The 27,011-nt window shown below is 39.5% G+C and overlaps 3 protein-coding genes across 3 annotated transcripts in view; all 3 read left to right on the top strand.

Moving 5' to 3' along the window:
* LOC148133592 (vomeronasal type-2 receptor 26-like) overlaps positions 1-12,294 on the top strand; it is a 274,460-nt gene extending 262,166 nt beyond the window's left edge. The window contains exon 3 of the mRNA XM_087966387.1: positions 10,200-12,294. Within this exon, the coding sequence (XP_087822513.1) occupies positions 10,200-11,104 (905 nt within the window). The 3' untranslated portion in view covers positions 11,105-12,294. The remainder of the gene's footprint in view (positions 1-10,199) is intronic.
* LOC148133593 (vomeronasal type-2 receptor 26-like) lies at positions 1,426-7,306 on the top strand (the record flags this gene model as incomplete). Its single annotated transcript, XM_087951091.1, has 3 exons — positions 1,426-1,585; positions 4,390-4,681; positions 7,076-7,306. Coding segments are annotated over exons 1-3 (528 nt in total), but the record flags the coding sequence as incomplete, so codon positions are not given.
* Positions 5,683-25,564, top strand: LOC148133591 (vomeronasal type-2 receptor 26-like). The gene is made up of 6 exons (XM_087952808.1): positions 5,683-5,763; positions 8,842-8,971; positions 15,085-15,376; positions 17,808-18,026; positions 22,304-22,433; positions 23,650-25,564. The coding sequence occupies exons 3-6, from the start codon at positions 15,260-15,262 to the stop codon at positions 24,552-24,554; spliced, it is 1,371 nt and encodes a 456-aa protein (XP_087808934.1). The 5' UTR covers positions 5,683-5,763; positions 8,842-8,971; positions 15,085-15,259; the 3' UTR covers positions 24,555-25,564.
* Positions 25,565-27,011: the final 1,447 nt, after the last annotated feature.

Genomic DNA, 27,011 nt, shown 5'->3' with positions numbered 1-27,011 from the left:
AACAACAGAATATAGGAGAGGTGAGAGTGGGGCTGGATGGGCAGGGCCAGTCAAAATTTTCCCTACCGGTTCTACGAACCACTTAAAATTTTCCCTAAAGGTTCACCCAAACTGGTCCAAACCCCCTGAATACCATCCCTGGATCAAACCCACTGCAACACCCAGTCTATAGGGTGCTCCATTGTTACCGCTGGACACAACCTGAAAATCCTAACCCCAGGGGGGATTTTTTGTGTGGGGGGAGGAATATTAAATGTCAGGACCCCAATAAGGGACCCTATCCCCCTCCCATCTACAACAGCCAAGCAAGCACACTAAAACTCTTTGGAAAGATTTCAGGGACACCAAAAAGACTCCATGCTGCAGCATCTCAATTTCTGGTCCCTCTGGCAATTTGTTATGGTGGGCCACCCACCTTCGTTTTCATGGTAGAAAATGGGTCCCCAAAATGTACAATCCAGACACTGGCTATGTTCAAGTGGGAGTCATACTACAACCCCTCAACCCCAGAGCTTCAGGAGTGGAGAAGGACCATGGATTGGGTTTTTGAAGAGATACCAGAACGTGGTATATCTGAACCTTGCAGGGGGTTCAAGCCCCCATGCCTCTTAAACATTTATTTATTTTTTATTAATTACATTTCCTATTGCTTAATATACATTGTGTCTGTATTCCATTTGCTTAACAATACATATTATATTCTTAATCTCCACCTCTTTTTTCCAATCACTGATAAAATAGATTCCATGTCTGGTAATATTATGTATCTTCTTTCTGTTTCATTTTTAATGTCAATCTGTCCATTTATGCACATTCTAGTGTCTTCTTACTTATTTCTTCATCTCCTGGTGTTACCATTTTTCCAGCATTGCGCAAATACAACCCTCATTGCTGTCAAGATGTGCAAGATTAAATACATACTTTTCTTATTAGGTTTACCTGATATTATACCTCATAAAACCATCCCTAATAAATGAATTATGTCTATTCATTAGGTTTAAAATCTACATGCTTTCCAATAATCTTTTCTAGCCATTTAGGTATTTTTCCCATTTTTTATTTTTTTTTGCTTTACCACAAGTCCACCACATATGATAATATGTGCCCATTTTTTGATTCCTTTTCCAACATTTGCTAGACATATTTTTTAAAATTTTAGCTAACTTAGCTGGTGGTAAATGGCATCTATAAAACATTTTATATAACTTTTATTTTATGTGAAGTTGCCATTAACAATGGCCTCTTTAACATGTTGAAGACCCTTCTTCTAAAGAGCCATGGGCTTGCCTGTATGCCATGCAAAACATAGCATAGCCCTTTGGTTGTACAAAAGATAAGCATCTCCAATGGAAAAGGCCAGTTGTGTGTCCCCAAAAGGGTTTTTGCCCTCTGATGGACTCCAATCGAGCAGGATTGAAGAGAGGTGACATCTCTGTTTCTCTGTTGTAGATGGTAAAGGATGCACGGAGTGACTCAGAGAGCAGTGAGGAAGAGGATGTGGATGAAGAGGACCAGAAGACAGAACAAAAAAATACACAAAAACAGCACCATTGTCAAGGAATTGTGCAACATGTGTCCAAATGAGGTCATAGACACTAACACAAACTTGTAGTTTGGACTAGATGACCTACAAAGTCTATTTCTATTTCATTCCTATCATTTCTATCTCTACTTCTACTTTATTAATTCTACTCTATATTCTGTTCTATATTCTATTCTGTTCTATATTTTATTCTCTTCTATATTCTCTTCCATATTTTCCTCTTCTATTCATTTTCTATTCTACTCTATTCTAGTTCTATTCTATTTCTATTTCTAATCCAATGAGTTCTATTTCTATTGTCAGGCAAACAAGAGCTTCATGAGGTAAATCACAAACAATGTACAGTGCACATAGAAGAAAAAGGTGGGAAAAGGGGAAACTCCCCCTTTACACCCACAGCAACCAATCATAGCAAAGATTGCCTCATGCAGGAGCCAGCACTCTCTACAATGGAGGTATGTGCATACGGGCATGTGGACATGCTTGCCAGCCACTTGTGCAAACCATCCCCACTTCTTCCCCCCACTGGTCTGCAAAGCCAGAAACATTGGGGAACTCCTAGAATATAAAATGGACTTGAGAATTAAGGTGAAGTTAGATATTTGATTTAACATGAAAGTGAGCCTCTGCAGGCAAGATTGAGTTTCAATAGAGGAATTGTAGCTCTTGGTTGAAGTCCGCAAAGCCAGAAACATTGGGGAACTCCTAGAATATAAAATGAGAATGAATCCCCCTCCTTTTAGCACTGATGGGGTCACCTAGTTTGGTCATGAAAGGTCTGCCAAAAAACAAGCAATGTTTCAGGTGCCATAGACCACTATCGGGACCCTGCCATTCTAGTGGGAGCAGGCATTCTTTTACATGGAGTTTTCCTTTCTTCCTTTCATGGCTTCTGATATATCTTTGGAGGAAATTGGGAGCAGGGAAGAATGTGCCTCGGGCCATCTGTTTTGTCTCACCACCGGAGAAGTGAGATCATGGGACCTAGGAACTGTTACCACCCCCTCAGCCTGATGTTCTCACATCTTCGCACCATGGGTAGGCTCAAAGTTGAACTGGACATTGGGCGAAGCCTCGGAGTAAATGGTTTAACCTAATGCTTTGGCATGGGAAATTAGAGATCCTGCATACACTCTCTCTGCTATCACTATCTTCCAATAAAAGTTCCTTTTGAAATGCTTTTCGTTTCTACAGTTCTGCTTTCCTGAGACGGCTGGTGAGGCAGGACCATACACAATGTCAGAGAGCACCAAGAACCCCTCACTTCAACCAAGAGCTACAATTCCTCTATTGAAACTCAATCTTGCCTGCAGAGGCTCAGTTTCATGTAAAGTCAAATATCTAACTTCACCTTAATTCTCAAGTCCATCTCTGTGGATTACAACTAAGAGACACAACTCTGTTTTTCCCTTTCTGGTATGCAAACAAATCTAGTAATAATTGCACAGGACAATTGCCTGCCTTTGCAATTATCAGTGGAGCCATAATTCTTAATGTATCCCCTGAGAATTTCTACTCACAAAAATCTTCCAAGATAAAACCTGCTTTAAAAAATATGCTTGGAGTTCCCCAAGTAGAGGGTAGGGCATGTCAACTCACTTTGTCTTGCAAAGAGCTCACTCCTGGGTTGGATGAGATTCAGTTGGCCTTAGCTTTGTCTTCGGTCACAACCCAACCGTTTATATGTGGAAGGATGATTGATATAAATTTTGCCACAAAGCCATCCAGGTGGAACGACCTGTCTCTGTTGTGTTAAAACTCTGATGAGATTTCAAGTGCTACCTCAAATTCACATTCTGTACAAACCTAGATTTCTGATCTAGGAGGGAAGGTGAGAAGCATGACTGGGCTGCCTCTCTTGTTGCTGCTGCTTTTTTGGCTCCTGTCTCCAACTTCAGCTAAGAGGATGCAAACCGTATGTGCATTGACAAGGTTTATGAAGATTCTGGAGGACTATTACAGGCCTGGTGATCTCATTATTGGTGGAAATTTGCCCCTAGCAGTTATTTTTTTATCCTTCAACAACATACACTTTCATAAAGACCCGTTCCAGCAACTTTTACCAATTGTGTAAGTTTCATCTGGAGGGGAAAGATATAGAATGAATGCTTGCTTGTTTTGGGATTAATGGACTCCTTTTAGAAATACTGGTCCTGATTTGGTTTGCAATGCCACAGAGTAAATCTTTGCACTTTTTTTCAATAAAGCTCATAAAAGGGGGGGTAGAATTCTTAATCTTTCCAGAATTCCTCCTGATGAAAGGAATGAAGTGTAAAAAGTGAGGAGGGACAACACATTAGAAATCGTGATGGTCTCGTTATTAATTTGGATAATTTGAAAGTCATGGAGGAAAATAAAACTCAATCATTATCCAGTGTGAGATACGAGTTGTTGGATACAAGATGGATGGCAAATAAATTTCCTAAATAAAAACAAATGCAAAAAATATATCTAAAAGCAAAACTCTATTTTGGAATCAGTACTGCTCATGAAAAATGGCTTTTAAGAAATATATGCTGTGGTCCCTACTGGAATTGTTTGCTCAGCAATGGTTACTTTTCCTGAAGAAACTTCTCTAAGAGAGAACAAAATTGATAACCTGCTAAAGGAAAAATTGGGAAGGATTACAATCACCAGAGAAGAGTAAGGAAGGGAGGGAATAATAGAAGGGTATTAAATAATCTGTGATTGGGATCAATGGCTTAATTAAGGAAGATCCTTTTTTTAAAAAAAATCCAAAGCCAATGTAAACTTGGGAGTTGCTCCAAAGAACAACACAAAAGACAAACTCTAATAGCATATGTGAAATTTCCTGTAATTGTTCCTCAATGTTTTTCTCACCATAGAGTCAGGCCCAAGAAATACCAGCAGCTCCTGGCCTTGGTGTTTGCAGTCACAGAGATCAACAAAGATTTGGTTCTCCTCCCCAACATCACACTTGGCTTCCACATCTATGACAATCACCAGATTGAGAGGGAGATTTCCTTAATCAGCTTTTCCTTGCTCTCCACAAGAGGCCAGATGATTCCAGGTTACAAATGTGACCAGCAGGACACTCTGCTGTCTGTTATTGGAGGTCTCAACTCCCAATCCTCAAGGCAGATGGCCTCCATCTTCAGCATGTTCAAGGTCCCACAGGTAAGGGAGCCTGTTTAGATACAGTTATGGAGTAGACAAAGATCAGAAGCACACACAGTAGCCAAAGATGAAACTAAAGGTATTTGGGGGGGCCACATCATGAGCTTGTGACCCTTAGTTTATGCTTCATGAAAAGGTAGCCATCCTTTTAGTGCCATTTATTCTCTACCTCAGGTTGATGGTTTCTTCCCTTGTCTTCTGACAAATCACGATCAGTCAAAAAGTGTAACTGGTGGCTCTTCCTAAGAAGGGAAGACTCTTAAATCTGCCACTCAGAGTGAGTCATCCTGACTGGTGGAGCAAAGCTACATAGCTGTGACTACGAAATTTGCCAAAATACATTATTTTGTCTTTGAAAGAAGATTCTCACTTTCTCCAGCTTGGTGTTGGCTTTGAGTTCTCTCAGGGAGAAAGAAGAGTTTATCCTTCCTTCCTCCAGATTAATCCCAAGGAATTTCCTCAGTATGTGGGATTAGTCCAGCTGCTCCTGTATTTCCAGTGGAACTGGGTTGGACTGGTGGCCCCTGAAAATGACAATGGAGAACGTTTTATCTCATCTCTGATGCCAATGCTCAAGGAGAAGGAGATCTGCCTGGCCTTCACTGAAAAGTTGAAAATGGATTTTCTTATTTCTACAAAGTTGAAATTTCTTGATATTTTCAAAATCTGGTCTAAAGCTGAAGTGATTATTCTGTTCGGAGATTCCAATAGTATTATAAATGTACTGACAATAATGAATGTTCATGAACAATGGACAAAGGCAACATTTTGCAAAGTTTGGATCCTAACTTCCCATTGGAAAGTTAGTATGATGGCATCTCAATTGAAAGGTATAAATCCCTTCCATGGATCTTTGCATTTTAGGGACCACACCGGGGATATCTCGGGATTCAGCCATTTCCTTCTGTCTTTAGACCCTTTCAACCCACAAGGGGATGTTTTTCTTCCACAATGGTGGGAAAGGGTCTTTGAATGCAAGATCTACAAACCAGGTGAAATTTCTCCAGCCCGGAAAAAAACATGTACTGGAAAGGAGAATTTGCAGATTCTGCCAACATATATCTTTGAAACAAGTATGACAGGTGAAAGTTACAATATTTACAATGCAATTTATGCTCTGACACATACATTACATGCAATGTATGGTACAGGACCACAACCAGCTTTGATGAGACTTAGAAAGAGGATCTCGAAAGTCTGGTCATGGCAGGTAATTTATCTGACTTTTTATACAATCTACAGATTTTTAGGCAAGCTGCCCATAGCCATTTCTTCAATTGTGGATTCAGTGTCCACATGCTACCAAGTAAATGCATCTCAGTACAGATTAAAACAGCAATTATTTATGAACTACAATACGAATTAAGTGTATGGTTTTGTTGAAAAGGGACAGAAAGTAGAAAAGAGAAGTAAACCATATTGTCCATAAGATCCATAGAGGAAATATTTTCCTAAAAAACCCTGAAAAGACTGTCTTGGGTTTCTGGAAGTGGACATTACAGAGAGGACTTGTCATTCCACAGGAAAAATGACAGTATGGGTGCATTTGTATGAGATACTTCAATAAGTTAGTTGAAGTCCTACTGGACGTATTTGCAAAATTATCTCTCCTTCCCTCAGTATCTCGCCTGATTCCGACCTATAACAACACACTCATATTCATTTTATCTTTGGTTTATTCTTCTATGACTTATCATCCTGTGTGACTTCACCCCATTGGTTTGGTTTGCCATTTGGTGTAATGCTCAGCTTGTTGTGTGAAAACAGTCTCTGTCAACCTCAGCACACCCAGAAGGACTCAAAGGGATCCAAATGGGCTCCTGGTTTGAAATTCATCAGAGGTTTTTTTGGCATCAAAGGATAAAAGTTGAATCTGTCTGGACAGTGAACTAACAAACCAGGACAGGTGCTTCCTTCCACATGGCCTCATCTGGTCAGACCTGCTTCCTGCATTCTGCTGTCTTTGACTATGAACTAGATAAAATTAGTGGAGGTTTTACATCATTGTGATAGAAATGATTTAATCATGCCCAATCTGCCATTTATAAGACGTGAAGCCAAAAGAAACATTTAAAAATGCACGTAGCTAAGTAACACAGGGAAAAAAAACCATGCAATGAAATTTGGAGTGTGGCATTAAAAGCTTTGTATGAGGGATCATTCTGATAATATTAGAGTTGAAGAGGCCAAATGATAATGTCCCCTCTTTCATGGAGAAGGAGTCAAATTTTTGATATTACTCCTGATTGATCAGAACTCATAGAACCCCTCTAGTTTCTCAGATGTACCCACATGTCCTAAGTTGATGGCCAACAAAGAATGACAGAAGCCATGATACTTCATGTGCAGCTTTCAGCCAATGTTTCCAATTTCTGAAGACTTCTTTCCTTTCAGATTCTTTACTATCTGAGGACTGTTCAGTTTAACAACAGTGTTGGAGATGAAATCTCTTTCTCAGAAAATCGACTGGGTTCTGCTAATTTTGATCTTCTCAACTGGGTTTTCCTCCTCAATAAATCTTTTGTGCCCATGAAAATTGGAAAACTAGATCCTAGGGCTCCCCCAGGCAAGGATTTCACCATAAATTCAGATGCAATTGTCTGGGCCACAAAGGTGAGCAGGAAGGAAAGATTCATCCTCTCTTGGGAATGCAGAACATCCTTCTAACTTGGAAAAATGTTCAGTTGAGTCACAAAATATGGCAGTGATTTGGTGAATAACCTGCTTTGCATGTTACACACTTGAGGTTTAATTTGTGTGAAGCCACAAATGGTTGGGATTGGGAGGAATGTCTATTTGAAACCTAGGACACAGTTAGAACATGGGTTGCCACAAAGAAGAGGTGGTGTCAAGCTATTCTCCAAAGCACCTGAAGGCAGGACAGAAAGCAACGAATGGAAACTAATCAAGGAAAGCAGCAACCTGGAATTAAGAAAAAATGTCCCAATAGTTACATCAAGTAATCAGTGGATTAACTGTCCCAATAGTTAGAACAATTAATCAGTGGAACAACTTACCTGCAGAAGTTGTAAATGCTCCAACACTGGAAGGTTTTCAGAATAGATTGGATAACCATTTGTCTGAAATGGTATAGGGTTTCCTGCTTGGGCAGGAGATTGGACTAGAAGACCTCCAAGATCCCTTCCAACTCTGTTAATCTAGATTCACGATGCAACAAAGAGTTACATAGGCCATTCCCTTTCAGTTGGATGCTTGTGACGCTTTGTTTTAGAAATGCTGCAGCTCAATGTCACAAGATTTCTTTCGTGGGTCCCACTTCCAACCTCCAGCATCTATTGGTGGGTCAGGAGTGCCCCTGCCCTTCATCATCAGGAGCTGCTCCTGGTTTCTGGTTGACAGCATTGAACCATTTCATTTGAAGAACATAGAGATAGGAATATGGAATGGAAATAGGAATTTGGAAACCAATAAAGGGGAATATTTATAGCTCAGGGTTGACATGAGGGGCCCTTGGTGCTCTTTGAGCTTCCTTGTGTGAGACGTAAAAAAAGGGAAGAAATAATTATTCCTGTAAAAGAAAAATGTAAACGGATTAATATATTTCTCTTCTATATGTCTCTCTTCTGCATAACCTTAAAAACACAGAAGTGCTGACGAGATGAAATCTATTCAGTTTAAGCAGACGTCCATTTGAGGATAGTTTTCATGCTGACCCAGAAGAAAAACCAGTTAGTGTAAACAGAGTAGGATGCAGCAACTGCTGAACAAATGATAAGCAAATGATTAATTGTTAAAACATATCACTATGCCTAGACTGTGAACCCAGGCATAATTTTAAAAATCATCCTGGAATCACCCCATATTAATATCAACAATTTTACCCAATAGGGCAGCAGGAAAAGTGGGAGGTGGTGGGTTTTGATGTGTATAAATAGACTATATAATTGTTTAAGTTCACAGTGTCTCTTGTCTTTTGTTCTAGCCAAGAATTTGGAATCTCACGCTTGTTTTCTTGCAGACGTTTCATGGCCCAAACTAGGTAACATCTAGCACTGGTGATGTTACCTAATTTGGATAATGAAACATCTGCAAGAAAACAAGCAAACTCAGAGTACACCAAGGACCCCTCTATTTGGAAAGTAATCAATGAAGCATGTTCATTGCTTAGGTCATTGCAAATATTTCCCCCTTTTTTGTAGACAATCCCCATTGCCAGGTGTGGCAGGAAAAGATGCCAGGCAGGAGAGAGGAGAAGAGTTCCAGAGGGCGAGCCGGTTTGCTGCTACCAGTGTGACGCTTGTCCAGAAGGGACTATTTCTAATCAGACAGGTAGAACAGACTTCAAATGTGGACCTTCCATGATCAAGGAAGCCATCCAGTAGATCAGATTAGTTGCTTAATATTGTTGTCCTTGACATGTATTCATACCTTTCAGCAGAACTCTTCAAGGATCTAAACTGTCCTGGCCCCAGAAGCCACCTTTCCTGATCCTCATCAGTTTCATGCAGGATAGTTTCAGGGTAGAATTTATGAATTCCCAACCTGCATTTTCACTCCTATTATAACATCTAATTGGGAAAACCAACTTCCAAATTTTTCCTGAAGGAGTGAGGTGTGTGGTTCAAGTTTTAATTTTTATTATTTAGGGTGTGCTTCTTCTCTCAGCATTATCAATATTCAAGGAAAAAAATTTATCAGAGAATCTATATCTATCAATAAATGAGAATATTTGAAGCTCAGGGTTGAAATGAGGGGTCTCTTCTGCTCCCTGATCTTGGTCTTTTTCTTGCAGACATTTCTTTATCCAAACTAGACAACAATATTAACGCTAGTGTTACGTAGTCTGGGTAATGAAATATCTTCTAGAAAACAACCAAGCTCAGAGAGCACCAAGGACTACACAGTCCTCATTCTTCCCCTCCCCTCCCTCTTCCTCCTCCTCATTATCACCCCACTCCCTTCTATCAGTGATAATGCTACCTAGTTTGGATAATGAAATATCTGCTAGAAAACCACCAAGCTCAGAGAGCACCAATGACCCTCTCAATCTATATCTATACCTATGTATGTGAATCTATCCCTGCAAGAAAAATCTAAGCAGATTTGAAGTGCAAAGCAGAGAGTTCACGGCTGGGATAATCAGTAGATAATGTACACAAAAAGCAGCATTCCTCCCTAATAGATCTATGAATGTTCTGGGGTTCCACTATAAAGTGTGTGTCTATGTGTAGAAAAAAACAATTGGTAGCCTCACATTAAAAGCCACAGTAATTGTGGAAATTTCCAATGACAGGAGAGGGACTTTCCCCCCAGCAAACTGACCACGAAGCTGGACCTGAACAAATCCTTGTCTCTAACTAACCTATCCCAAGGATCATCATGAACGAAGGATGATTAGCCCTCTTTTTATTCCCCATAAATTGTACAGTGGGTCTTTTCATCACTCCTTTTGTGGGTTGGCCACAACAGAAAGAGGAAAATCATATCATCTCTGCAGGAGGGATAATGCGCATGGTAGTTGATCAAGAAATCCTTAGACAAAGTCTTTTGATTTCAGATGCAATTCACTGTGAACTCTGTCCAGAAGACCAGTATCCCAAGAAGGACAAGGACCAATGCATTGCCAAGAAGATCCACTTCCTTGCCTATCAAGAAACCCTGGGATACATTTTAGTTTTTCTTGTTCTTTTTCTCTCAGTGATCACATCTGTAGTCCTGCTAATCTTCCATAAACACCATGACACACCAATTGTCAAGGCCAACAACCGAGATCTCACCTACATCCTCTTGGTCTCCCTCCTGCTCTGCTTCCTTTGCTCCTTCCTCTTCATTGGTCAACCAGAGAAGCTCACCTGTCTCTTACAACAATCTGCCTTTGCCATTCTCTTTTCCCTTGCAGTTTCTTCTGTGTTGGCAAAGACTGTCATGGTGGTTCTGGCCTTCATGAGCACCAAGCCAGGGAACAAGGCAAGGGAACTCCTAGGAAAACCATTGACCTACTCCATTGTCTTAGTATGTCCTGTGGTGCAAGCAGTTCTTTGTGCCATCTGGCTGGTGATCTTTCCCCCATTTCCTAACTTAGATTTCCACTCCTTGTTTGGAGAGATAATCTTGGAATGTAAGCAAAGCTCAGTATTCATGTTTTACCTTGTCCTTGCCTATCTAGGTTTTCTGGCCCTCATTAGTTTCACCTTGGCCTTTCTGGCTAGGAAATTGCCTGACAGTTTTAACGAAGCCAAGTTCATTACTTTTAGCATGCTGGTCTTTTGCAGTGTTTGGATCTCCTTCCTCCCCACCTACCTGAGCACCAAAGGGAAGTCCATGGTGGCTGTGGAGATCTTCTCCATTTTGGCCTCTGGAGCTGCTCTCTTGGCTTGTATCTTTTTCCCCAAATGCTACATTATCCTACTGAGGCCTGAGCTGAATTCTAGAGGAAATATCATAAGAACCAAGAATTTCTAACGGTGGGGAATGGAAGGATTTATATTCCTTGCAGATAGCTGGTCATTTAATTCTTTTAGTGTCATTGAGACCACTTGGAGGTTGAGCAAATGACCAGCTGCCTTTAAGGAGTATAAATCCTTCCATTTCCCCACCATCCAGTCAGAGCTGAAGAAGCTTCTTGGATGAGAAGTGAAACATATTCAAAGAAAAAAGAAAGTCCAGTTGCCTCTTGAAAAAAAAGCACCTTTGGGACAATTATAGCATGGATTGTCTTGTGCAGGAGCCAGCATTCTCTACAATGGAGCTGTATGTGTGCATGTGTGCTAGCCGGACACATGCACAAAGCATCCCCTCTTCTTCCCTCCACTGGGGTGGGGGTGGGGCAAAACTGGAAACTTTGGGGAACTCTGCACTAGAATTTAAAATTAGAATGAACCGCTCCTTTTAGCTCTGATGATGTTACCTAGTTTGGTAATGAAATGTCTGCTAGAAAACAAGCAATCTCAGAGAGCACCAACCCTGAGCTACAATTCCTCTATCAAAGCTCCATCTTGTCTGAATGGCAAAAACTCTGGGAAAGAAATTGTAAGTTGACAATGGCAACTACCTATAAGGAAATTATATATAAAATGTTTTATAGGTGGCATTTACCACCAGCCAGATTAGCAAAGAAGTTTAAAAACATGTCCGCCAGATGTTGGAAATGTAACCAGACACCGGGTATGTATTATCACATGTGGTGGACATGTGTAAAATTTGGACAAAAATACATACATGGTTAGAAAAAAATGTTAAAGCAACACATAGATTATAAACGAGAAATACTTTTGTTAGGCATGAGACCAGAATAGTATGATAAAGGGAATTTATACTTAATATTAGATGTTTTGACAGCAGCAAGTATTGCATTTGCACACTACTGGAAAATGGGGAAATACCTACAGAAGAAGATATTATTCCAAAAAATTGACATTGTGCAGAAATGGACCGATTGACACTAAAAATAAAAGCAAAAGAGGACACAGAGTATTTTCAAACATGGGACTTGTTTTACAAATGGTTGGATAGTAGAGGTAGAAATTAGGAGTGGGAAAAATATTATTGTATATAAATAAAATGATCCAGATTCCAGACAATATGCTGTTCTATAAGCACCTCTGTATGCAATGCAGACATATATAAATAAACTGTTTAAAAAAAAACCTCCATCTTGCCTGCAGAGGCTCGGTTACATGTAAGTCAAACATCCAACTTCACCTTCATTCTCATTTCCATCTCTGTGGATTACAACTAAGAGACACAAACATGTTTTTCCCTTTCTGGTATGCAAACAAAGCTAGTAGTAATTGGGTAGGACAATTACTTTTCTTTGCAATGATCAGTGGAACCATAATTTTTGATGCATCCCCTGTGGATTTCTACTCACAAGATAACACCTGCTTTAAAAAAATATATGCCTGGAGTTCCCCAGGTGGGGGTAGGACATGTCAACTTACTTTGTCTTGCAAAGAGCTCACTCCTGTGTTTGATGAGACTCAACTAGCCTTAGCTTTGTCTTTGGTCACAGACCAAACTCTTAGAAGGGGAAGGATGGTTGATAGAAATTTTGCCACAAAGCCATCCAGATGGAATGACCTGTCTCAGTTGTGCTAAATCTCTGATGAGATTTCAAGGGCTACCTGAAATTCACCTTCTGTACAAGCCTAGATTTCTGATCTAGGAGGGAAGGTGAGAAGCATGACTGGGCTGCCTCGCCTGCTGCTGCTGCTGCTGTTGCTTTTTTGGCTTCTGCCTCCAACTTCTGCTAAGAGGGTGCAAAGTGTGTGTGGGTTGACAAGGTCTTTGGAGATTCTGGAGGACTATTACAGGCCTGGTGATCTCATTATTGGTGGGAATTTGCCCCTGGCAACCATTCTTTTCTCCTTCAACAGCCTACGCTTTCATAAAGACCCATTCCAGCATCGTTTACCAATGCTGTAAGTTTCACCTGGAGGTGAAAGATGTAGATGAATGCTTGCTTTTGGGGGGATTCAGGGACTCCTTTTAGAAAGAATGGTCCTGATTTGGTTTCAAAGGCCGTAGAGTAAATCCTTGCACTTTTTTCAATAAAGAACCAAACTCATGAAAGAGGATAGAATTCTTAAACTTTCCAGAATTTCTCCTGATGAAAGAGATGAAACGTAAAAAGTGAGGAAGGACAATACATTATTAATTGTGCCCGTCTAGTTAAGGCATTGGCCTATAATATTAATTTGAATAGAAAGTCATGGTGGAAAGATCAAATACAAACTCAAAGTCTTTTTTCAGTATGAGACATAAGTTGTTGGAAATGAGATGGGTGGCAAATAAATTTCCTAAATAAAATAAAATAAAATAAATAACCAAATAAAAAAGGAAAACATAGTTTTGGAATCAGCAGTGCTTATGAACAATGACTTTTGGGAAATCTACACTTTGGCCATTACTGGAGTCTTTGGTTACTTGTCCTGAAGAAACTTCTCCAAGAGAGAGCAAAATTGATTACCTGCTACAGGAAAAAACTGGGAAAGATTACAATCACCAGAGCAAAGTAAGGAACGGAGGGATGATAGAAGGGTATTAAATGATCTGTGATTTGGATGGACAGTTTAATTAAGGAAGATCCTTAAAAAAAAAATCCAAAGCCAATGAAACTTGGGAGTTGCTCCAAAGAATTTTTCTGTAAAGCCTTTGATTCAGTGGTACAAGACAAACTACTCCTAAAACTAAAATTTTACGGTATCTCTGGACACCTGCATAAGTGGATGGAAGCATTCCTGTCAAACAGACAACAAATGGTTGAAATTGGGAGCATCCTATCAAATTCTGTACCTGTCAACAGTGGAGTCCCCCAAGGCAGTGTTCTAGGACCAACTGTCTTCATACTCCACATAAATGACCTCTGTGATCATATCAAGAGCAACTGCATCTTCATTGCTGATGATGTAAAGCTATTCAACACCACTGATAATACTGCTACCCTTCAAAAAGATCTTGACTATGTATCAAAATGGTCAAACAAATGGCAACTTCAAATCTCAACAAATAAATGCTCTGTCCTACATATTGGCAGAAAAAAATCAAAAAATAAAATACAAGCTGAATGGTCAAGATCTTGTTGATGATCCAAACTCTGTCAAGGATCTTGGAGTCCTCATCTCTAATGACCTAAGTGCTAGAGCCCAAAAGGTGTTAAGAGTTGTTAACCTAATCTTACGTAGCTTTTTCTCTGGTAATATTATCCTAATAACTAGAGCATACAAAACATTTGCTAGACCAATACCCAAATACAGCTCATCAGTCTGGAATCCACATTACGTATCTGATATTAACGCAGTTGAGAAAGTCCAGAAATATTTCACAAGAAGAGTTCTCCACTACTCTACTCATTGCAGAACGCCTTATGCCATCAGACTCGAAATTCTAGACTCAGAAAACCTAGAACTACGCTGCCTTCAGTCCAATATAAGTATAGTATATAAAATTATATATTGCAATGTCCTACCTGTCAATGAATACTTCAGCCTCAACCATAACAGCACAAGAGCAAACAATAGATACAAACTCAAGGTTAATCGCACCAAACATGATTGCAGGAAATACGACTTCAGCAACAGAGTGGTCAATGTCTGGAAGACTCTACCTGATTCTGTGGTTTCTTCCCCAAACCCCAAAAACTTTAACCTTAGACTGTCTACTATTGACCTCACCCCTTTCCTAAGAGGTCTGTAGGGGGCGTGCATAAGCGCACCAACGTACCTACCCTCCCTGTCCTATTGTTTCTTTTATTTTTTTATTTTTCTTTTATGTATCCATGTATTTATAACTATGTTTTTACTTATATCTATTAACTTGTCAGCAATTGACAAAAATAAATAAATAAAAAATAAAATAAAATAAACAACACAAAAGAAAAGACAAACTCTAATAGCATATGTCAAATTTCCTGTAATTGTTCCTCAATGTTTTTCTCACCATAGAGTCAGGCCCAAGAAATACCAGCAGCTCCTAGCCTTGGTGTTTGCAGTCACAGAGATCAACAAAGATTTGGTTCTCCTCCCCAACATCACACTTGGCTTCCACATCTATGACAATCACCAGATTGAGAGGGAGATTTCCTTAATCAGCTTTTCCTTGCTCTCCACCAGAGGCCAGATGATTCCAGGTTACAAATGTGACCAGCAGGACACTCTGCTGTCTGTTATTGGAGGTCTCAACTCCCAATCCTCAAGGCAGATGGCCTCCATTTTCAGCATGTTCAAGGTCCCACAGGTAAGGGAGCCTGTTTAGATACAGTTATGGAGTAGACAAAGATCAAAAGCACACACAGTAGCCAAAGATGAAACTAAAGGTAGTTTGGGGGGCCACATCGTGAGCTTGTGACCCTTAGTTTATGCTTCATGAAAAAGGAGCCATCCTTTTAGTGCCATTTATTCTCTACCTCAGGTTGATGGTTTCTTCCCTTGTCTTCTGACAAATCACGATCAGTCAAAAAGTGTAACTGGTGGCTCTTCCTAAGAAGGGAAGACTCTTAAATCTGCCACTCAGAGTGAATCAGCCTGACTGGTGGAGCAAAGCTACAGAGTGGTGACTTCTAAAGTTGCCATAATACCTGATTTTGTATTTGAAAGAAGATTCTCACTTTCTCCAGCTTGGTGTTGGCTTTGAGTTCTCTCAGGGAGAAAGAAGAGTTTATCCTTCCTTCCTACGGATTAATCCCAAGGAATTTCCTCAGTATGTGGGATTAGTCCAGCTGCTTCTGTATTTCCAGTGGAACTGGGTTGGACTGGTGGCCCCTGAAAATGACAATGGAGAACGTTTCATTTCATCTCTGATGCCAATGCTCAAAGAAAAGGAGATCTGCCTGGTCTTCACTGAAAAGTTGAAATTGGATTTTCTTATTTATACAAAGTTGAAATTTCTTTATATTTTCAAAATCTGGTCTAAAGCTGAAGTGATTATTCTCTTTGGAGACTCCAGTAGTATTACAAATATACTGGTAGTGATGAATGTTCATGAACAATGGACAAAGGCAACATTTTGCAAAGTTTGGATCCTAACTTCCCATTGGAAAGTTAGTATGATGGGATCTCCAGACGTATTGAAAGGTATGAATCCCTTCCATGGATCTTTGCATTTTAGGGACCACACCGGGGATATCTCGGAATTCAGCCATTTCCTTCTGTCTTTAGACCCTTTCAACCCACAAGGGGATGTTTTTCTTCAACAATGGTGGGAAAGGGTCTTTGAATGCAAGTTCTACAAACCAGGTGAAATTTCTCCAGCCCAGCAAAAAACTTGTACTGGAAAGGAGAATTTGCAGATTCTGCCAACATATATCTTTGAAACAAGTATGACAGGTGAAAGTTACAATATTTACAATGCAATTTATGCTCTGACACATGCATTATGTGCAATGTATGGTACAGGACCACAACCAGCCTTGATGAGACTTAGAAAGAAGATCTCGAAAGTCTGGTCATGGCAGGTAATTTATCTGACTTTTTATACAATCTACAGATTTTTAGGCAAGCTGCCCATAGCCATTTCTTCAATTGTGGATTCAGTGTCCACATGCTACCAAGTAAATGCATCTTAGTACAGATTAAAACAGCAATTATTTATGAATTATAATACAAATTAAGTGTATGGTTTTGTTGAAAAGGGACAGAGAGTAGAAAAGAGAAGTAAACCAAATTGTCCATAAGATCCATAGAGGAAATATTTTCCTAAAAAACCCTGAAAAGTCTGTCTTGGGTTTCTGGAAGTGGACATTATAGAGAGGACTTGTCATTCCACAGGAAAAATGACAATATGGGTGCATTTGTATGAGATAATTCAACAAGTCAGTTGAAGTCCTACTGGACATATTTGCAAAACTATCTCTCCTTCTCTCAGTATGTCACCTGAATCCGACCTATAACAACACACTCATATTCATTTTAACTTTGGTTTATTCTTCTATGACTTATCATCCTGTGTGACTTCACCCCATTTGTTTGGTTTGCCATTTGTTATAATGCTCAGCTTGTTGTGTGAAAACAGTCTCTGTCAACCTCAGCATACCTAGAAGGACTCGAAGGGATCCAAATGGGCTCCTGCCTTGAAATTCATCAGAGGTTTTTTTGGCATCAAAGGATAAAAGTTGAATCTGTCTGGACAGTGAACTAACAAACCAGGACAGGTGCTTCCTTCCACATGGCCTCATCTGGTCAGACCTGCTTCCTGCATTCTGCTGTCTTTGACTATGAACTAGATAAAATTAGTCAAGGTTTTACTTCATTGTTACATCATTTACATCATTGTTACATCATTTACATCAGAAATTATTTAATCATGACCAATCTGCCATTTATAAGAGCTGGAGCCAAAGGAAACATTTAAAAATGCACATAGCTAAGTATCACAGGAAAAAAAAACATGCAATGAAATTTGGAGCGTGGCATTAAAACCTTTATATGAGGGATCATTCTGATAAAATTAGAGTTGAAGAGGCCAAATGATAATGTCCCCTCTTTAATGGAGAAGGAGTCAAATTTTTGATATTATTCCTGATTGATCAGAACTCATGGAACTCCTCTAGTTTCTCAGATGTACCCACATGTCCTAAGTTGATGGCCAACAAAGAATGACAGAAGCCATGATACTTCATGTGCAGCTTTCAGCCAATGTTTCTAATTTCTGAAGACTTCTTTCCTTTCAGATTCTTTACTATCTGAGGACTGTTCAGTTTAACAACAGTGTTGGAGATGAAATCTCTTTCTCAGAAAATCGACTGGGTTCTGCTAATTTTGATCTTCTCAACTGGGTTTTCCTCCTCAATAAATCTTTTGTGCCCATGAAAATTGGAAAACTAGATCCTAGGGCTCCCCCAGGCAAGGATTTCACCATAAACTCGGATGCAATTGTCTGGGCCACAAAGGTGAGCAGGAAGGAAATGTTGTAAGTTCAAGAAAGATTCATCCTCTCTTGGGAATGCAGAACATCCCTCTAACTTGGAAAAACATTCAGTTGAGTCACAAAATATGGCAGTGATTTGGTGAATAACCTGCTTTGCATGTAACACACTTGAGGTTTAATTTGTGTGAAGCCACAAATGGTTGGGATTGGGAAGAATGTCTATTTGAAACCCAGGACACAGTTAGAAGATGGGTGGGGTCAAGCTATTCTCCAAAGCATCTGAAGGCAGGACAGGAAGCAACGGATGGAAACTAATCAAGGAAAGCAGCAACCTGGAATGAAGAATAAATGTCCCAATAACTAGAACAATTAATCAGTGGAACAACTTACCTGCAGAAGTTGTAGATGCTCCAACACTGGAAGGTTTTCAGAATAGATTGGATAATCATTTGTCTGAAATGGTATAGGGTTTCCTGCTTGGGCAGGAGATTGGACTAGAAGACCTCTAAGGTCCCTTCCAACTCTGTTAATCTAGATTCACGATGCAACAATGAGTTACATAGGCCATTCCCATTCAGTTGGATGCTTGTGACACTTTGTTTTAGAAATCCTGCAGCTCAATGTCACAAGATTTCTTTCGTGGGTCCCACTTCCAACCTCCAGCATCTATTGGTGGGTCAGGAGTGCCCCTGCCCTTCATCATCAGGAGCTGCTCCTGGTTTCTTTTCTTTTTTTTTTGAAACAAATTTTATTAGTTTTAAAGACAAACAAACCATCATTAGCCATTGAGTACATAAAACCTCTTTCCATTATAAATTTTTACAAGTCGGATAAAAAATTATTTTATAAAACATAATTCTATTTTACCCCATTTCCATATGGACATATAAATATCTTTTAGCAAATTTCTCATTATTTCTCTTTACTCTTATTCAATTTCATTATTATTATTATTATTATTTCCTATATTTATCCATTTTATAGTCATCGTCTTCATTTCTCTCTGACTTGTTTACCGTTATTCCCATCCAACATTCCTCCAAGGTTTTATCAATTCTCAAACAAACATAAACACACAAAACACAAAAACATAAAACTTCTTTTTAGAAAGTAGCTTGGCCCCAGATTACCTCTCTTTATATGGACTTCAATTAAATTCATGTTCATCTTATATGCCATTACCTATCTTATTTACCATTCTATATCTTCTATATAGCTTCTCCATGCTTTTCACTCTTCTTAATTCTATTTTATTTATTTCATTTTAATTTAAATCATTATACTTGTATCTTTTGCCCATTCTTCCCAAATTATCCATTTATCTCATTCCCTATAGTAAAAAAAAGGATGTCTCCTGGAATCACTAATCAAAGTATGATGCCTTTCTATCATCCCCCTAAATTAACATTTAAAATAACACCTAGTTCCCAATCTGATTCTGCTTAGTACATTCTACCTACTAACTTTAAAAAAAAAGAAAAAATAGTAAATCCAAAATGATTAAATATATAATTAAATAATAAATCTAAATATTAAATCTTGTAACATTCCAATTATCTATTTCAAAAACAAATGCTACAGTAATAAATTTATAATAACATCAACACAATAGTCAATTAAACTCTGTAATTAAACTCAATGTTTTAAACATTCCCTTTAATATTTTGTTAAATTTTGAAGTCTATCATCACTAAACATTTCAATATTTTAATCTTTTATTAATTCTTATAACATTCTAATTTTCTATTTCTAATACAAATACTACAATACCATCTTATGTACCTTGCAGAATCTTCTTTTTAAAAAGATTATACATTACCCTTTATCCCTAAAAAAAAATTCCTTTTTTCCCATCTTGTTTCATACCTTTGTGGCTTTTTTCCCCCTTTCCCCTCCCTTTCTTTTCCCACCTGGCCTTTTTACCCCCCCCCCCCTCTTCTAACCTCTGCCTTTTTAGCTTCCCCTCTCTGTTGTATTCCTTTTTTCTTTTGTTTTCTAACATTGTGTTGATTTTGCATCTTATTTTTCTCTTTCTTGGGTGTTTTTTAAGTCTTAAGTCCTTCATTTTCCTTCCTCTCTTTCTCCTTTCTTTCTTAATTAAACTTTTGGATTCATTAAAGATGGCATCTTCTTCTTCTGCTTCTTCTTCTGCTTCCTCCATCTGTTGTTGTGTTTGCTGACAAATAGCAAGCGCCATTTCTAAAAAATGAAAGGCTTCTTCCACAGCGTCCTTGCCTTCTTTCTTTATTTTTCCATATTCCTTTCTAAGTTCATCAACAGGTAAAGCCATTATAAACCTTTTCTTTCTTCTCTTCCCCCCCTCTTCTTCTTCTTCTTAAAACAACCAAGATGTTTCAAAAGTTGAAACAATTCCCCAAAGTCCCAGAGTCATCAATCAGTCCAAACAAAGCACAAAGTTCTCACTTTCTCTTCCTGGGGTAATATCAGTAAAAAGAGAAAAAAGAAAAAAGCCCAGTCTGTATTTTAAAGCCCTGTTGCAATTAATTTAGTCTCAAAATCTTCAAGGCATCTACTCCAACAAGATCTTAATATATATATATATATATATATATATATATATATATATATATATATATATATATATATATATATATATATATATATATATATATTTGTTTTCTTAAGTTTTCGGGTACTTACATGTATGGTGTTCGGCTTGGTTCGGGTATTTTCCCACGTCATTGTAGTTCTTTTAAAGTTGTAGCAACGTTTCAGCAGAATCTCATCTGCCATCATCAGGCTTCTGTATTGTGTCCGTCTGTGGGTCAGACTTTTACAGTGGTTTCAGATTTAAATTTGGGGCAGCCTATTGCTGTGCCAGAATGGTTTTTTCTTCATCCTGATTGGTTGGGAGTCTTGGTCTGTGTTTATTGGTCTCGGAGTTTGCTGTGTTCTGCTTGATGGGTGTTTCTGATATCTTCTGTCTGTTTTTTGGCTCTTTTTGTATCTTGATTGGCTGGCAGCATTGTGTTACTTTAATGGAGGTCTTTAGTGCAGCTTGGCTTCGGGTAAATGGACGGCTATCATTAGTTAGGAAGCTGGGTTTCATCTGGGTGCCTGGTTGGGGTGTGTTTGAGCTGGAGGTATCAGGGGGGATCTGTTTGTGCCCAGGTGTTTGCCTGGCTTGTGGTGTGGAGATTTTTTTGTTTGTGAGTGCAGGCTTCCAAATGATTGACAGCCTGGTGGAATCATCTCTTCTGTCCTCTCCCTTCCCACTTATAACAAAGAGCCAAGTTTTTACCTTCTATAAAAAGACAGGTTTCTCGATGTCCATTTGTTAGTTCCGTAGGGAAGGAGAGTAAACTTTCCCTTTCAGCACCTCAAATTCGCCGCTTGAAAATCTCCTCTGGGAACAAAGTATCATTCAAAAAGTCATGGTTTTCAGGATGTTAAGTATATCTTAAAGTCCTGGTTCAGCCAAAAAAACGTTTCTCTTCAAAACTTTATCCCTCTTCCTCCTGCACAGTCTTACCCAGCTGCCGGCTTCTTCGTGGCGGCCATTACAGACCGCCGCTCCACCGCCTTGAGAGAAGGGGGTTTTGCCAGCTGGGGAGGGGGTCTGCGACGCCCCAAACCCCTCTCTGGATCCCCCTATCTTCGGCTGCCTCTACGGGGCAGCCTTAGCCTCCAGACCCGTCGGGATCGGAGGCACCAAGACGGCTAGCACTACAGGGATCGCACAGGATCGCGAATCCCTGCTGCCGCCGAAGCCTGGCAAACCGGAAGTCCCGGAGCTGCTCCTGGTTTTTGGTTGACAGCATTGAACCATTTCATTTGAAGAACATAGAGATAGGAATATGGAATGGAAATAGGAATTTGGAAACCAATAAAGGGGAATATTTATAGCTCAGGGTTGACATGAGGGGCCCTTGGTGCTCTCACTATGCCTAGATTGTTAACCCAGGCATAATTTTAAAAATCATCCTGGAATCACCCCATATTAATATCAACAATTTTACCCAATAGGGCAGCAGAAAAAGTGGGAGGTGGTGGGTTTTGATGTGTATAAATAGACTATTTAATTGTTTAAGTTCACAGTGTCTCTTGTCTGTTGTTTTAGCCGAGACTTTGGTATCTCACGCTTGTTTTCTTGCAGACGTTTCATGGCCCAAACTAGGTAACATCTAGCACTGGTGATGTTACCTAATTTGGATAATGAAACATCTGCAAGAAAACAAGCAAACTCAGAGTACACCAAGGACCCCTCTATTTGGAAAGTAATCAATGAAGCATGTTCATTGCTTAGATCATTGCAAATATTTCCCCCCTTTTTTGTAGACAATCCCCATTGCCAGGTGTGGCAGGAAAAGATGCCAGGCAGGAGAGAGGAGAAGAGTTCCAGAGGGCGAGCCGGTTTGCTGCTACCAGTGTGACGCTTGTCCAGAAGGGACTATTTCTAATCAGACAGGTAGAACAGACTTCAAATGTGGACCTTCCATGATCAAGGAAGCCATCCAGTAGATCAGATTAGTTTCTTAATATTGTTGTCCTTGACATGTATTCATACCTTTCAGCAGAACTCTTCATGGATCTAAACTGTCCTGGCCCCAGAAGCCACCTTTCCTGATCCTCATCAGTTTTATGCAGGATAGTTTCAGGGTAGAATTTATGAATTCCCAACCTGCATTTTCACTCCTATTATAACATCTAATTGGGAAAACCAACTTCCAAATTTTTCCTGAAGGAGTGAGGTGTGTGGTTCAAGTTTTAATTTTTATTATTTAGGTGTGCTTCTTCTCTCAGCATTATCAATATTCAAGGAAAAAGATTTATTAGAGAATCTATATCTATCAATAAATGAGAATATTTGAAGCTCAGGGTTGAAATGAGGGGTCTCTTCTGCTCCCTGATCTTGGTCTTTTTCTTGCAGACATTTCTTTATCCAAACTAGATAACAATATTAACACTAGTGTTACGTAGTCTGGGTAATGAAATATCTTCTAGAAAACAACCAAGCTCAGAGAGCACCAAGGACTACACAGTCCTCTTTCTTCCCCTCCCCTCCCTCTTCCTCCTCCTCTTTATGACCCCACTCCCTTCTATCAGTGATAACGCTACCTAGTTTGGATAAAGAAATATCTGCAAGAAAACCACCAAGCTCAGAGAGCACCAATGACCCTCTCAATCTATATCTACCTCTACCTATGTATGTGAATCTATCCCTGCAAGAAAAATCTAAGCAGATTTGAAGTGCAAAGCAGAGAGTTCACGGCTGGGATAATCAGTAGATAATGTTCACAAACAGCAGCATTCCTCCCTAATAGATCTATGAATGTTCGGGGGTTCCACTATAAAGTGTGTGTCTATATGTGTAGAAGAAACAATTGGTAGCCTCAGATTAAAAGCCACAGTAATTGTGGAAATTTCCAATGACAGGAGAGGGACTTTCCCCCCAGCAAACTGACCACGAAGCTGGACCTGAACAAATCCTTGTCTCTAACTAACCTATCCCAAGGATCATCATGAACGAAGGATGATTTATTCCCCATAAATTGTACAGTGGGTCTTTTCATCACTCTTTTTGTGGGTTGGCCACAAAGAGAAAAATCATATCATCTCTGCAGGAGGGATAATGCGCATGGTAGTTGATCAAGAAATCCTTAGACAAAGTCTTTTGATTTCAGATGCAATTCACTGTGAACTCTGTCCAGAAGACCAGTATGCCAAGAAGGACAAGGACCAATGCATTGTCAAGAAGATCCACTTCCTTGCCTATCAAGAAACCCTGGGATACATTTTAGTTTTTCTTGTTCTTTTTCTCTCAGTGATCACATCTGTAGTCCTGCTAATCTTCCATAAACACCATGACACACCAATTGTCAAGGCCAACAACCGAGATCTCACCTACATCCTCTTGGTCTCCCTCCTGCTCTGCTTCCTTTGCTCCTTCCTCTTCATTGGTCAACCAGGGAAGCTCACCTGTCTCTTACAACAATCTGCCTTTGCCATTCTCTTTTCCCTTGCAGTTTCTTCTGTGTTGGCAAAGACTGTCATGGTGGTTCTGGCCTTCATGAACACCAAGCCAGGGAACAAGACAAGGAAACTCCTAGGAAAACCACTGACCAACTCCATTGTCTTAGCCTGTCCCCTGGTCCAAGCAGTCCTTTGTGCCACCTGGCTGGGAAACTCTCCCCCATTTCCTAACTTAGATTTCCACTCCTTGTTTGGAGAGATAATCTTGGAATGTAAGCAAAGCTCAGTATTCATGTTTTACCTTGTCCTTGCCTATCTAGGTTTTCTGGCCCTCATTAGTTTCACCGTGGCCTTTCTGGCTAGGAAATTGCTTGACAGTTTTAACGAAGCCAAGTTCATTACTTTTAGCATGCTGGTCTTTTGCAGTGTTTGGATCTCCTTCCTCCCCACCTACCTGAGCACCAAAGGGAAGTCCATGGTGGCTGTGGAGATCTTCTCCATTTTGGCCTCTGGAGCTGCGCTCTTGGCTTGTATCTTTTTCCCCAAATGCTACATTATCCTACTGAGGCCTGAGCTGAATTCCAGAGGAAATATCATAATTACCAAGAATTTCTAATGGTGGGGAATGGAAGGATTTATATTCCCTGCAGACAGCTGGTCATTTAATTCTTTTAGAGAGTCATTGAGACCACTTGGAGGTTGACCAGCTGCCTTTAAGGAGTATAAATCCTTCCATTTCCCCACCATCCAGTCAGAGCTGAAGAAGCTCCTTGGATGAGAAGTGAAACATATTCAAAAATAAAACAAAGTCCAGTTGCCTCTTGAAAAAAAAAGCACCTTTGGGACAATTATAGCATGGATTGCCTTGTGCAGGAGCCAGCACTCTCTACAATGGAGCTATATGTGTGCATGCTTGCTTGCCGGACACATGCACAAAGCATCCCCTCTTCTTCCCTCCACTGGGGGGGGGGGGGCAAAACTGGAAACTTTGGGGAACTCTGTACTAGAATATAAAATTAGAATGAACCCCTCCTTTTAGCTCTGATGATGTTACCTAGTTTGGTAATGAAATGTCTGCCAGAAAACAAGCAATCTCAGAGAGCACCAACCCTGATCTACAATTTCTCTATCAAAACTCCATCTTGTCTGAATGGCAAAAACTCTGGGAAAGAAATTGTAAGTTGACAATGGCAACTACCTAGAAGGAAATTGTATATAAAATGTTTTATAGGTGGCATTTACCACCAGCCAGATTAGCAAAGAAGTTTAAAAACATGTCCGCCAGATGTTGGAAATGTAACCAGACACCGGGTATGTATTATCACATGTGGTGGACATGTGTAAAATTTGGACATAAATACATACATGGTTAGAAAAAAATGTTAAGGCAACACATAGATTATAAGCCAGAAATACTTTTGTTAGGCATGAGACCAGAATAGTATGATAAAGGGAATTTATACTTAATATTAGATGTTTTGACAGCAGCAACACTACTTTGACAGTATTTGCACACTACTGGAAAAATGGGGAAATACCTACAGAAGAAGATATTATTCCAAAAAATTGACATTGTGCAGAAATGGACCGATTGACACTAAAAATAAAAGCAAAAGAGGACACAGAGTATTTTCAAACATGGGACATGTTTTACAAATGGTTGGATAGTAGAGGTAGAAATTAGGAGTGGGAAAAATATTATTGTATATAAATGAAATGATCCAGATTCCAGACAATATGCTGTTCAATAAGCACCTCTGTATGCAATGCAGACATATATAAATAAACTGTTAAAAAAAATACCCTCCATCTTTCCTGCAGAGGCTCGGTTACATGTAAGTCAAACATCCAACTTCACCTTCATTCTCATTTCCATCTCTGTGGATTACAACTAAGAGACACAAACATGTTTTTCCCTATCCTCTGGTGTCTCAGTGGTTTCTTGTACTTTATTTATTTATTTATTTATTTAATTTGCCAATTGTTTACAAGATAATAAGTATAAGTTTATACATAGTTGTGAATACAAGAAATGGGTACATATAAGAAAAATAAAAGAAGAATAAGAGAAACAATAGGACAGGGACGGTAGGCACGTTGGTGCGCTTATGCACGCCCCCTACAGACCTCTTAGGAAAGGGGTGAGGTCAATAGTAGACAGTCTAAGGTTAAAGTTTTTGGGGTTTGGGGAAGAAACTACAGAGTCGGGTAGAGTATTCCAGACATTGACCACTCTATTGCTGAAGTCGTATTTCCTGCAATCAAGTTTGGTGCGGTTAACTTTGAGTTTGTATCTATTGTGTGCTCTTGTGTTGTTATGGTTGAAGCTGAAGTATTCATTGACAGGTAGGACATTGCAATGTATGATTTTATATACCATGCTTAAATCAGACCGAAGACGGCGTAATTCAAGGTTTTCTAGTTCTAGAATTTCAAATCTGGTGGCATAAGGTATTCTACAACGAGTAGAGGAGTGGAGAACTCTTCTTGTGAAATATTTCTGGACTTTCTCAATTGTGCTAATATCAGATACGTAATGTGGGTTCCAGACTGATGAACTGTATTCGAGTATTGGTCTAGCAAATGTTTTGTATGCTCTATTTAGTAGTGTGATATTACCAGAGAAAAAGCTACGTAGGATTAGGTTAACAACTCTTAATGCCTTTTTGGCTATGTAGTTGCAGTGGGCTCTAGCACTTAGATCATTCGAGGTGAGTATTCCAAGGTCCTTTACAGAGCTTGGGTCATCAACAAGATCTTGACTATTCAGCTTGTATTTTATTTTCTGATTTTTTTTGCCAATATGTAAGACAGAGCATTTATTTGTTGAGATTTGAAGTTGCCATTTGTTTGACCATTCTGATACATAGTCAAGATCTTTTTGTAGGGTAGTAGTATTGTCTGTGGTATTGAACAGCTTTACATCATCAGCGAAAAGAATGCAATTGCTCTTAATATGATCACAGAGGTCATTTATGTAGAGTATGAAGAGAGTTGGTCCTAGAATACTGCCTTGGGGGACACCACTATTGACAGGTACAGAATTTGATAGGACGCTCCCGATTTTGACCAT

Source organism: Notechis scutatus, chromosome 1 (assembly GCF_049901735.1).
Source record: "Notechis scutatus isolate UNSWTSFEM ecotype Mainland chromosome 1, rNotScu1.2, whole genome shotgun sequence".
Taxonomy (NCBI): Eukaryota; Metazoa; Chordata; class Lepidosauria; order Squamata; family Elapidae; genus Notechis; species Notechis scutatus.
This window is presented reverse-complemented; position numbering and strand designations above follow the sequence as displayed.

What these genes read in the sequence shown, in the direction of transcription:
- LOC148133591 (XM_087952808.1), top strand. Translation starts at nt 15,260, where the DNA reads ATGATTCCAGGTTACAAATGTGACCAGCAGGACACTCTGCTGTCTGTT. An exon ending in GCATGTTCAAGGTCCCACAG is followed by an intron (nt 15,377 to 17,807) that starts GTAAGGGAGCCT and finishes CTTTCCTTTCAG; the next exon opens with ATTCTTTACTATCTGAGGAC. An exon ending in CAATTGTCTGGGCCACAAAG is followed by an intron (nt 18,027 to 22,303) that starts GTGAGCAGGAAG and finishes CCTTTTTTGTAG; the next exon opens with ACAATCCCCATTGCCAGGTG.